Source organism: Dendropsophus ebraccatus, chromosome 8, assembly GCF_027789765.1.
Source record: "Dendropsophus ebraccatus isolate aDenEbr1 chromosome 8, aDenEbr1.pat, whole genome shotgun sequence".
NCBI lineage: Eukaryota > Metazoa > Chordata > Amphibia > Anura > Hylidae > Dendropsophus > Dendropsophus ebraccatus.
The window spans coordinates 71844077-71858150 of NC_091461.1; the positions used below are offsets into that span (position 1 = coordinate 71844077).

The 14074-nt window shown below is 37.7% G+C and overlaps 1 protein-coding gene across 1 annotated transcript in view; it reads right to left on the bottom strand.

Annotated features, from left to right (window-relative positions):
• The window catches only part of GRID1 (glutamate ionotropic receptor delta type subunit 1), a 907710-nt gene that overhangs the window by 190628 nt on the left and 703008 nt on the right, over nt 1–14074 (bottom strand). Inside the window, exons 7-8 of the mRNA XM_069979187.1 lie at nt 7892–8053; nt 1860–1979 (exon numbers count right to left, since the gene is read on the bottom strand). Of these exons, the coding sequence (XP_069835288.1) occupies nt 1860–1979; nt 7892–8053 (282 nt within the window). The remainder of the gene's footprint in view (nt 1–1859; nt 1980–7891; nt 8054–14074) is intronic.

Genomic DNA, 14074 nt, shown 5'->3' on the forward strand with positions numbered 1-14074 from the left:
AAATAATGCAATCTCATAATGACATCTCTTGATACTGAGACTTACCGGATCCGCAGCGGATTTCACACTGCGCATTCGCAGCGAGATCCGCTATGGATCCAGTCCCATTCATTTCTATAGAGCACATACTTGCAGCGATAATGTCATCCCGCTGTGAGTATGTGCTTTAACCCCCTGTTGCCCGCATGTGCTGTGCACTGATTGGCTGAGCCGGACCGGAGCCGGGAGCCTGACATGCAGCCGCGTTGCCAGAGCAGGTATTGTATGCTCTCATACAATGCGGGGCTAAAGGCGGCGGGGCTGCGGGGCTAAAGGCAGCGGGGCTGCTGGCGACAGGGGCTTAAAGAGCATACTCACATATTGCAGGCTGCTCTGATTAGCTGCTGCCTAACCACTCACTGCACCTTGCTGCCCAGCGTCATCTTGAATTTGTTCCATGGCGGAAAAAAAGGTTGTTAACTCCAGCACTGATGCTTGTCGACACCTTAGGGTGCTGTGTGTAGAGATTCCGGGTGATTTTGGCCAATTTGTGCCGCTGGAAAGCTGAATAGGGCCGGAGCACAGCTCGATGCAACTGCTCCCATGTGCCGCTGGACACGTCCCCATGTAACCTTTTAACTTGACAATTATCAAGAGAAGTAGCTGATTTTTATGTGTAGAGATTGGAGATAAACAAATCAGTCAAAAAAAATGTTTTGAGAGGTTTGCAAATATTCAGTCAGATTTATGAATATTAGTGAAATGCAAGCTAACAAATCTCAATAAAACAACCAAACCATTGTAGTTACACTAGTGGGACTATTAGAGAGTAATGTTTTGTCCGTTATCTTTTGTTGTGACAGTGTACAAAATTGGAAAATATCAAATTTTTTAATCAATCAATCATTCCAATTTTGACCTGGATGGCAGTGGACCTTGGTGGACCAGCAGGGTAAAATCAACTTGAGTGGTTTGAGTGGACACTGGCTTCACAGTGCCCACAGACAGGTTTGAATGCACACTGGCTTTATAGCACCCACAGACAGATTTGGATGGACACTGGCTTTACAGTACCCAAAGACTGGTCTGAGTGGACACTGACTTCACAGCACCCACAGACTAGTTTGAGTGATCATTAGCTTCACAGCACCCATAGACAACCACCAACAATGTACCCTTCTATTCTCTCCTCTTTGTCCCTATCTCTCTCTAATTCTCTTCCTGCCTTGCACTAAATGTCTGCTGTGATCCTTCTCTCCTTTGCAGACATAGCCAACTGCCTGCCTCCAGGAAGTGGCTTAAACTATATACTGGGTGAAGTGCTGACATCAAAGTGGTCCTTGCAGGTCATTTGACAGCTGCAAGGGATTATAGATAATCGCATGCTCCTGCAAGGTGACAGTACTGTACCTAAACATGTGCAGCCGCCATCTTTAGTGATTTTGTTAATGAATTGCGTGGAATTCGCTTTTAAAAGCAATAATGTAGCAGAGTAGAAATATTTAGATGGTCCTAAAGACTAATAACAAACAGGTGCCTCAGCATTTTTGGCTTCCAGACAAAATACTTTCAGATACTTCCATCAATTTATGCAAAACCAAACACGGAAGTGGACAGATCCTAATCTGTAGTATTTTTATATTTTAGTTTTCCTCTTGTAATTTTACAGGTCCATAACATTTTCATAATAATAATAATATTATTAATAATAATAATAATAATAATATTTTTTTTTATTTAATTCTCTGCTATGACATAACTTTCCTGTTCCTTTTCAGCACATATAACAGTAGCCATGAATAGTGGTAAAACTTAAAAAAAAAAAAATGCTTCCTAAACAGAGATTATTTTAAGTAGCCATCATATAACAAGTTGTTTACCCTCCGCACATCTTTTCCAAATGTCTCACTGTAGCTGGTTCCAAGAATTTCAAACTGTACATGAGGATTTGAGCCATCCTCCCTGAATTCCATAATCCCAGTTAATCCTGTTATGCGACCCTGAAGAAATAGGATTAAAAAAAAAAAGTAGAGAAATCATTTTTAGAGTACCGAAATGTAATTATCTGCAAAATGAAGTTCATGGTCTGTGACACTGCTTCTGTACTCACTGTAAAATCATAATTTAATTAGCAAGACGCATATGGTAGAGCCACAACACAAAATTTACAGAAAAATACTGTTTGTTATTGAAGCAGCACACCTCACAATCCAGTTCTCCAGTAGTAAGAGGCTAATTGTTATAAATGAACCACATTTGCTTAACATAGTCAACTCCAATAGAGGCAGATTAAGGCTATGTCCCGGTAATGTATCTTTTAAGTTAAATAAGGGGGGGGGGGGGGGCTTTCTTTTTTTTAAATAATGGCTGCCTTTATTAACGATCTTGATCATAATCAAGGTGAAATAATGGCCATTATTTAAAAAAAAACAACAACAACAAAAAAACAAGGGCATTATTTCACCTAAAAAGAACACAAGGTAACATTAACCCTTTAATAATGGATATATTTGCCACAAATAGGTGTTACGTCCAACATTTTGAAGGATATATCAGCCATTATGATATTAAAGGGGAACTCCGGGTAAGAAAAAAAAATTTCTATTAAAAGTACATTAAAAGTTAAATATATGTGTCTATACAATGTATTACCGTATCTGTACGGTTCTGCCACACTGGTAGCTGATAGAAATCCAGGAATTTAAAAAAAATGGCCTTTGTGCCAATCCAAATGGTCTCCTGCTCCTTCTGCTCTCCCCCCTTAGGAGACAAATATTCCATGCCTCTGTCTCACATTGTGTGTGTTTGCTGAGATCAGGCTGATGATGCATACAGGGGGCAGGGTATGATGTCCCAGGAGGCTTGGCTGGATCCCTCAATGCCCTGAGTGATTCACCATCTCTAAACAGCTAGAAGCAGGTGTTGCACTGATTTATCTAATTGTGCAGAAGTGTGCAGTGAAATTAGGGCTGTGTTCACACATGTTGGAGTGTCATTGCAGTACTGCAGCGTATTCACAAAAATGATGCAGTAACACAATTAATAATGCTAAATGGCAGAGAGGATCAGAGCCTTATTGTGGGACTCAACTTCAAAGATAACAGATGCTTGATCATAATATGTGTGTGGAAATGAAAAGAAAAAAAAAATCAAAAAGTTCCAATATCAGCGTTACAGGTAGATAATACAGCATGCTGTGTGGTGATACAGGTAAAAAATAGAGCGTGCTGTGTGGTGTTACAGGTAGAGAATACAGTGTGCTGTGTGCTGTTACAGGTAGAGAATACAGTGTGCTGTGTGCTGTTACAGGTAGAGAATACAGTGTGCTGTGTGGTGTTACAGGTAGAGAATACAGCGTGCTGTGTGGTGTTACAGGTAGAGAATACAGCGTGCTGTGTGCTGTTACAGGTAGAGAATACAATGTGCTGTGTGGTGTTACAGATAGAGAATACAGCGTGCTGTATGGTGTTACAGGTAGAGAATACAGTGTGCTGTGTGGCGTTACAGGTAGAGAATACAGTGTGCTGTGTGGTGTTACAGGCAGAGAAAACAGCGTGCTGTATGGTGTTACAGGTAGAGAATACGGCGTGCTGTGTGGTGTTACAGGTAGAGAATACAGCGTGCTGTGTGGTGTTACAGGTAGAGAATATAGCATGCTGTGTGGGTGGGACCACAATGAAATCATAAATTACTGCAAATAATTCAGTAACACAATGAGAGTGCAATGTGTGAACACAGCCTAGATGTTCTGCAACAGCTTTGGGTGGGGAGTAGGCAAGGTGGAGGACTGTGATGAACAGCTTAGGGAAAGCATTGCATTCTGGAACCTGTAGTACTGTGTACAACTGATAAACAAGGAAGTGCAGAAACACAAAACAGAACAAAACCCCCTAAAACAAATGGATTTTTGGAAGTTTCAAAAATGGAATAGATAGGTAAGTAATGCTTTATGCTTCTGCAGAAGTTTAATTTTTTTTAACCTCTACCTGGAGTTCCCCTTTAAGGCTGCTGCCTGGTAAACCCTTGTGACCATAATAGGAGCTCAACACAGCTGTTTTTTTGTTGCAACTGATGAAAACAGACATGACTCCAATCTTAGTTGTTTAAAGGGGTACTGCAACAGGAGGTAAAAATTAATCATTTTGTCTGTTTCATTTCTAAAGCTACCAATAATCATTTTGTTTTGGGAGGTTTTAGTTCTTTATTTTGTGGTTGTACTTCCTGGTTGAGCAGTTGCTCAGTACTATAAGTTCCAGAATGCATTGCTTTCCTTCAGCTGCTCATCACAGTCCTCCACACTGCCTACTCCAACACCTGATTATTTTATTTCTTTTCTGCTGAGATGTAGGCTAGAGAGGTTGGTCAGAGATGCAGGGGGTATTAATACAAATTTTGTAATCCTTCTATTCTCCATTTCCTGCCAGTGATGAAGCATGGAAAGCCACCGAAGCGAGGACATTATAACATTATATTATAAAGTTATATATCTTGGGGTAATAGTTTAGTTTAAATACAAATTTCTGATACTGTAGTGTCCTGTTAAGTTATTAGTAGAAATAAGCGAACCTCAAGCATGCTCGGCTTGGTCTGAACTGAGAGTGCCTGTTGGGGGTTAATAATGTACTAGTTTGTCTGTCTCTCACTTTTCTCTCTCTGTTGGCCAGCAAAACTTCTTTCTATCCACTATTATTTCTACAGACAGGCTAGTGCAGCATTCCCCAACACACACATCCACCTACATACAGACAGCATTACAACTTATCAGGAGTAAACCAGGGGGGAGAGGTTACTGGGTTTATATTGAGTTCCCTTGATTACTGCCAGGTGAGGCTGAGCTGGAAGTATGCAGCTATAGCACTATAATTTTGTTTTCCTGTTTATTTTGTGTATTTCTGTGCTATTTATTTTGGTAATATGTAATATGATTGTATGCTGTGCAAGAAATAGATACATTTGTTACAGTTTTATGTTTAAATGTAAACCCATGTGTATATTGCTTCAAGAGTGTTGTATATAAAGAATTTTTTATATAAAGGCACCTAGAACCCCTTGGTTTGGAGGGAGTCTGGCTCAGGGTGTGTGAGCTGGTAAAGGAGGGTGTTGCTTGATACTGAGACAGCTGCAACAACCCCCTGATCTGCTGATTATTACTTGTTTTGTAATTTTGCACAAAATAAAGAATTTTTTTTGTATGACTGATTGACATTGCTTCTTTTTGTGTCTTAAAGAAATTCCACATCACAACGGTGTCAAATTTGATCTCAGGTGGCTGCAGAAGCTAAATGCAGCCTTAGAGCATCCTGGAAAACAATAGGCTGTACTTTTGTATGTTTTTCAGGCAGTCCGAGGGCTGCATCCCTCCTCTTCAGCCACTGGTAATAAAATGTCTCACATTGGAGTTCGAAAAAAAAGACGGCGGCCTCAAGATTCGCTCATTTTTAGTCCTTAGATAGCATTGTTGAAACCACCACAGCATTATGGCTATGCTCTCACAACGGGAAAATAAAGGGCATCTTTATGGATGGCTGACATTTTAACGCCAAAAGACGTCTGTAAGCAATGATCATGGATGTCATTTGCAGCTGTCATTCCTAGAGATGAGCGAATTTACAGTACAAATGAAGCAAATTGCTTTGTTAGCTCAGCAATTGGTTTGTGAGCCGACTGCCTTTTAAGTTTGTTCTGCTCTGCCTCGCGTGCCTGGACTGATTCAAAACAGTGCTGCAACAAACCCTCAACAGATTACAATTCCCAATACAACCATAGAAACATAGGAGGACATTTCTAACTGCTTGTATCCCAGTTTTCTGATGTAAAGGAAGTTGGCCAATAATGTGCAAGCCTCATTTTACTTAGAGTTACTGTTATTTCCAGTAACTTTTGACATGTTATTAGACATCTCAAAAGTTAACCAGGAGGAGTGTATAGTAGTGTTTTTTAGACATCCTGGAGGGACATCTGACTTTTTGTTTCAAAGACTTTAAGGCAGTACTCCAGAAAAAATATTTCAATTGGTTTCAGAAAAATATATAGATTTGTAATTTACTTCTATTTAAAAATCTTGATTTTCCCATACTTAGCTACCGTCTGCCCTTGAAAAGTGGTGTATTCTTTCCAGTTGACACAATGTTCTTTGCTTACATCTCTGTCCGAGACAGGAACTGTCCACAGAAAGAGAGGTTTTCTATGGGGATTTGCTACTGCTCTGGACAGTTCCTGTCTTGGACAGAGATGTCTTCAAAGAGCACTATATCACACTGGAAAGAATGCACCACATCCTGCAGGACATATAGCTGCTGATAAGTACTGGAAGACTGGAGATTTTTTTTAAAAAAAGTAATTTAGAAATCAATATAAATATCTGAAACAAGTTGATTTGAAGGAAAAAAAGATTTAGCTGGAGTACCTCTGTAATGAAGGTAACTTGTCGGATTTGATTGACAGCCAGGGAGAAAAGCATGCTTCCATGCCCTCCTTAAAGTGGGTTTAAAAAGTGAGATCCAGTGCAATCAGCAATTTTTGATACATCAGAGGACGTCAAAAGTTAATAGAAATTAAACCTTTTCTTACTAGATTACCGAAGAGGGAACATAGCTTTAAAATGTGTTACTTTTTTATTCATTTTTAAGATATGTTCACACTAAGTATTTTGGTCAGTATTCATGACAGTATTTTGGGCAGTATTTTTAGCCAATCAGAAGGGGGGATCTAAAGATTTGCATAGTTTCTGTGTTTTCAACTCTTCATTTCCGTTGAAAAAATACTTTATCTTGGCTCTGTAAACCTGCACCATTGAGGAAAAAAAACTGTCTATCTTTCATGCTGACAGTGCAAGGTTATATTCACACAACGTTTTTTTCCTGTCCGTTTAAAATGACGTCCATCATTTTGAGGTTAAAATGATGTCTGTCATTTCACTGTTTGGCCGCCCGTCAGTGCAATGACAGCTGTTGGTACAATATTCTAGTTTAGATTAACTAATTGGCCTTTGGGTGTGTCATTAATTGAAAAGTCCTTGAATTTAATAGTAAAAACTGTGAAAGTATGGTGAAAAAAGAAGAACTATGTGTGTGAACTATTAATAAATAATGTCTGCTCTTTGCATTAGACATCCGAAAATAATTGACATGATCATTAGTTTGACGTCCGCAGAAACAACATCCGTCATTTTATACACTGCGTGCATTGGATGCCCGTTATTCCGTTGACTTCAATACATTGCATTAAAGTAAATTAGATTGACGCAATAATGGACTTTTTTTTTTAAATAGAAAAGGTCGCCAACATTTTTACGTTATGTGACACTATTTGTGCTTACGTCACTCTCCAGCCAGTTTCCTCTGAGAATGATTGATAGCTGACTAATCTTTAGCTATAGGCTTCAATGTAGATTAATATGAGCCAGCTGTCAATCATTCTCAGATTCTCAGAGGAGGAGGAGTGTGCCAGTGGCTGGTGAGTGGGCCAGGCACAGACACATAGGCACAGACCCACTTCTATCACACTGTCAGCACAAAATAAAGATAATTTTTTCCAAAGACGGGATCACAGAGCCATAAAAAAGGCACATGTGGGATGCCCACTTCATAGGTAACTAAAAACTGGTAGCATGGATATATGCATATATGTGCTGTCAGTGTCCTTTTAACCAGATATATTATATGCAAAAAAAAAATTAAATTAATAATAAAAAAAAAAAATGGAAAAAAATACATTAGCCATGAGCCAACATGATTGTACAGTTACAACTGGCATAAAGAAAGAAATATAAAGTTTCAATAAATATCAACACATATGCAAACTATTAGGCTGGTTCACACACTCTAAATAAAAAATAATAATAAAAAAAGATGTGGCTATGGAAAAATGTACGCCAGTGCTCATATGGGAGATCAGACTGGCCAGTTCTTACCTTTTTTATGGTGTCCAGCATAGACCTTCCGCCATTCCAAGGTTTGGTCGACTTTCTCATGCAGTTCAAGCTTGCCATACTGTGCCACTTTCTGTCTTCTAGTTTTCTATGGAAGGCATTAGCCAACATCAGTACACTGTCATACAGATAAAGGTTGGAAACCTGCAAACAACACACAGTATATCTTTTATGTCATTGTAATATCTCTGCTAAAATTAATGTATGCTTCAATAGAGAAGGACGGAGGGGGACTAAAAAAACAAAACAGTTTATTCAGTGCAAACAATTTAAATAGAAGTGAATGTGTATGTGTGTGTGTGTGTGTGGGGGGGGGGGGGGGGGACGGACATTATGCCCAAGTAGTGCTCTAAGTCTTTATGATAAAAATGAATGTCTGTCTGTCTGCCAAAGTGGTAAAACAAGTGTGGTGAAAAAAATTTAAGTTAGTATCAGTGTAATTATAGTGACATAGAAAATAACACTATAATAAAATCTTTTACCATACTGGGAATACTGAAAGTACAAAAAAGTAGGCCCATATAGGTTTGTTAGGTCAAGAATAAATAAAAAAAAAATTTGTTTTGGTCTTGAAAAGTGGTGACGATAAAATGAGAAAGAATATATGTTTCTATGGCTATGTTCACACAACGTCCGTTCAGGTCCATTTAAAATTACATCCGTTTTAAGCAGCCTGGCCTCCCCTTAGTGCAATGACTGATGTTTTCACATTATTTTAGTTTGGGATTACTAATTGGACTTTGGGTGTGTCTTAATTTAAAAGTCCATTGAATTTAATAGTAAAAACGGAGAAAGAACGGTGACAAAAGAACTGTGTGTGAACAACTAATAAAAAAACGCCCGCTGTTTGCGAAAGACGTCCAAAAATGTTAATATTCATGTTAATTATTTTGACGTGCACGGCAAAAACGTCAGTTTTTCAATGCATTGTGTGCATTGGACGTCCGTCTTCCCATTGACTCCAATGCACTGCCATTGCAGTCAGTTAAATCGCGGCAAAAAATTATGTTTTTTTAAACGTTGCCTATATTGAAAGTACAAGAATGAAATTTAAAAAATCTCATTTATTCCATTTCCTTTGCAATAAAGGTTAATAAAAGTTAACTTATAAGATAAATGAACCTTGACATGGTACCATTAAAAATTACAAATTGTCCTGCAAAAAAAAAGATATAGCTCTTGGAAGTTGATGGCATTCATAAAAACTTAAAAGGGTTGCTTGGTGGTACACATCTTTATATATATATATATATATATATATATATATATATATACTTACCTCTCTGTCCTGCTTCTCTGAATTGCCTTGGTGTCCCGTGACCTCTCTGCTGTCCCCTACTGACTGCTCCACCTCCACTTCTGAGAAGAACTCATCTCAGCAGTGACAGCCTGCTCAGTCAATCACAAACCAAGATGGGACAGCGCTGTAGCCACTGATTGGCTAAGCAGGCTGTTGCCCCTGAGTTGAGTACCTCTCTGAAGTGGGAACTGGGAAGTTGGTATTGGACATCGGCAAAACTGCAACAGGACACCAGGGGCGCGTGGAGAGGTAAGCATAAGATGCTTATTGCTTTCTATATAACAGCAGCAAGATATTAAAAGTTGTGTGACGCCTGGCAACTCCTTCAAAGAGTGTGGGCAGAAAAAGACCACTTTTTTTGGTCTATTATTATTATTATTATTATTATTATTATTATTATTATCATCTTAAGATAGATATATGTTTATCACAGGCATGGTAAAATTCAGTTGTTGTAGATTTAGTATGCAAAAAATCAGAGCGGCACTCCGTGACAGGCGGGTGGTGCACGAGGAAGGGAGCACAATCCCAACAAAATCCAAGAGAGCAAAAATCCCGGCAACTCACCACTGGATCATCATGTAGTATAGCTTTATTTCCATAAATTAAGTGTGAACATATTAACAGCAGAACGCGTTTCGGCGATGTGCCTTTATCAACTGCCATTGATAAAGGCACATCGCCGAAACGCGTTCTGCTGTTAATATGTTCACACTTGATTTATGGAAATAAAGCTATACTACATGATGATCCAGTGGTGAGTTGCCGGGATTTTTGCTCTCTTGGTTGTAGATTTAGTAACCATATCTGCTGAAGGTTTATTCCAAGTATCCACTACTCTTTAAACAATATATTTTTTTCTCATATAGCTTCTTATCTTTCATGGCATTTCTAATAACTGTTCGCAAAAAAAAGGAGAGACAAATACTTATGCTCTTATAATGACCGGCACTATTCTGAGCCGTTACCATGCAAAGTGATTGTTTTTTTTTTTCCTATTAATTGGCATGGTGTGGGAATCTACCATAATAGCTTGCATTAGCATAGGGTTTTCTCTCATTATTGTAGGAATCTCCTTTGCTTACTAACATGCATGCGCCTTTCTCAAATAAACAAACAGGCATCATTGATGGCTACAATCAATTTGTCAGTGATTAGTGTGAACCTTAGAGAATCAATGGAGAAGCGACAGCTTACATAAGATAAGAGAATCCTGTCAAGCTGTATAGTCATTGAGCAATTCTGTAAATAGTTAATATAGAGTATTTTCAAAGATAAGGTCATCTGTACCAATAAAAGGTAACTTCTTGCTTATTATAATTGTATAATCTTTCATGTAAGAAGCCAACCCATGTATTATGAAACCATCCATAGGAATTGTAAGGGATGTTACATTCCAAAACTCCTGAGCAGTGTGACATTACTTTTAGTAATGTTATGGTAATTTATGGAAATGTATTTTTATCCAGTTCGGAGTTCAATGGACTGGATTTCAGTGACAAAGTCCTTGGTGACTATAAGCTCTTGTTTATCCAGAACATATATAGAATGAATTACATAGGACTGTACACCATGCCAAGCTTCAAGTCAAGCCCTTGTCACCATTATATATATATTGTATCTTGTACAGGTCCTCCCTTTAGGAATGAAAGGGACTTGGATAATAGAATGGGGCAAGAGCAGAGAAATCAAACCACCATTATTTTCCTGTGCATAAACATAGGGTCAATTTATGATTTTAGTGCAAAGACAGAAATGCTGGGTAAATGCCTGTCAGCAAATTTCAACATTCGTACTCCTCTCTCTTTTTCTTGAATATAGGTCACTATAAATAGTACCTGTTTTCTGCTACATGCAAGGGAACAGAAGGAAATATGAATTGATTTTCTTTTTTTTTTTTTTCGAAGTTCACAAGTGACCTTTAACATTGGTGCCTGCAATAACCTGCCCAGATTCATGCAAGTGGCTTCCAACTAGCACATCCAATTTATTATAAGTTATTGTCAGGCTTTGTTTACAAGTGAGCCAGAGGCTCCATTTATAGCTGCCATCACACATTTTATTCTATATTCTGATCAAAGCAACAGACATCATGCTGGCACCCGGCACCCCGTTATAAGTCATTAAGGTTTATCAGGCACAGGGAATTTTCATCACATAGACACATCAGGCAGAACCTTGCAGCTTCCATTCTGTACCAATTGTCCCACAGTACTTCATTCTACAATTTTGGCCACAGAAACATGTATACCACAACTGAAAATCCAGGAAAAAATTACTTAAATGTCAGGTTTACAAGCATGTACATAGCTTTGTGCTTTATGCCAGTATAATACAGAGTTTTAATATAAAGCAATGCTACCTAGTGACAATAACTGCACATTAACATCAAAACCTTCAGAAGTCAACAGTGAAGCTGGTTCATTGTAGACAACATTTAAGTTTAAACAACTTGCATAAGCGAGTGAAAGAATTGAGAGAAAGAACAGACTGTATAAAAAATCAATTGAAATTAGCAAGTGAGCTTCTTTAAACTGAATCTGTCAGCTACAATTCATGTTCCAAACCGCTGATACTGGGTTCACACATGTTTTTCCTGTCTGTTTAAGGTATACATTTTATGAAAAAAATAAAAATAAAAAAAGGAATGAAAAAAATGGATGCAATAGAGTGAAATCTGTCTGGATCATTTCTTCCTCTGACTTTCATTTTAAAAAGAAAAGGATTGACCACATTTATGTATACGTTAAGGCTATGTTCACACTACGTATGAGACCGGCCGTTCCATTGCTGGGTGCACATATTCTTAGGCCATGTTCTAACAGGGTAAAGACAGCAGCCATTGTTTGACATGACCATATCTTATATGTTCACCCGAGCGTCTTTTTTTTTTTTTTTAATTGGAAATGTGTGCCCGCACTCTAATTTATCATTGACCACAGTAGAAAGTACGGCCAGGAGCTGTATGTACACTGTGACCACAGCCTATTTTCTACTGCCACTGTTCCCTGAACTGCGGCTGTAGAAAATAAGATCTGTCAATTATTTTGTGCGGCAACAATGAACAAGGCCACAGTGTATACAGTGTGTATACATTTTGCCCTTGTTTAACAAACAACTACAGCGTGTTTACACTGACAGATCTGACAGATTATTGAAGCCAAAGCCAGGAAGAATAGATGAATATATGAAGGCTACTATGTGTAGCAGTTTGAAACATGAATTTTAATAAATATTTAGAATATTTGTTAATTTTAAACAATGTTACAATTACCTGCCTGATCCCCACTGATGCCACCCAAGACAGTGCTCAATGAACAGTAATTCCCGATTTTATTTTGACATGCAGGAAACGCCAAACTCCAACAGTAATTGCCTACGAGAGTTTCCTTCATGTCCAATGAAAAGCAGGAAGTACTGCATCTCTTGCAAACCAAGATAAATTGTAAGTATTAGATCTTTAAACCCAAAAACTCATTGGTTGTCTCAACAAACAAAAAGGAACAATATGAGTTAAGAAATCCTAAATGACAGCTACATTTTTGACAATTTAATACACCATCAAAATGACGACCGTCCAATAAAAATGGACGACATTTTAATAGTATGTGAACATAGCCTGACAATAGATAGTTTTAACTACTGAATAACATTCAGCGGTTTATATGAGCCATTTTAGGTTTGTATGCATACTATTATTTCTGTCTATGAGCCCATGGAAGATGTCTTGCAGAATAATGTATTTATTTCTTTTAAATCTATCCGTTTATCTAAAATGCTAATAAAGAATTAAATTTGGCCTACCATACAATATAAATCATTAAGGTTTCAGTACTTCAGAGTACATTTTTTCCACGGGCATGAACCTCTACTATATATAATTTTTATTTTTGTTGTACATGGCAACTGTTTAAATAGAGCTTTATCAGAAACCGACTACAAACCTTTCCAGACTTCAGTCTACCTAAAAAGAAACATCAAGGCCCGATATGACCAAATGCAATAAAATGTAGATATTTATGTTCTAAAGTGTCTGGATACTACTGTAACATATGATTAATATCGCTATAGCTTGGTGAATAACCATGTTATAGTATACCAAAAATAGAACTCAATAGGGGCATTGTCCACAGTCATACTTTGGACAGAACACACAAAGATTGTAACCAACATTTTTTTTTTTTTTTTACCACTTACAAAGAATTGAAATTTGCTGGAGAAAATATATAGAATTGTGAAAAGTGTCTTGCTGGTTATTCTCCAGCTGTTTCTCCAACCTTATATTTTATTGTAAGTGTACTAGGGTCTGGAAACAGGCATTTTGTGTTTACTGAAATAATACTTATGAAACCCATCAATCGAACCACTCATCTGTGCTGCTAAAAGGACAGTGTTTTTTTTCCAGGTACTTGAAAAAATAAATCCACTAGTGGAATATTGAACCTTTTTACAACATTCCTCAGAGATGAACAAGAAGGTTATTTAGAAAATTCTGGTATGGTCTTATTGTAAATTGGTATTACTGAACATATTGGATGAGCTGCAAAAGTAATGTTGTTTTCCAGTGTACCTTAAATGACATGTCAAAGTAGAACCAGTCAGCTGTTAGCATATGCTTCTCTGGTATTTTCTACATCAGAAATGTGTACTTAAAATTAAGTGATTGAAAGAAGATGTAAGCATTTGTAGCTTAAGAAAGCTTCACCAAGTGGGTTGAGCCATATCATACAATAAAGGACGCAACACAATGTTAGAAGCATAAGTCAGTATAGAAAACCTTTATGTTGCCATCCACAGAGAGAACACACCAATCCAGCCGAAGTGATTTAAAGTGAAACTTTGAGAAAACTTTGAAAATTCATGTT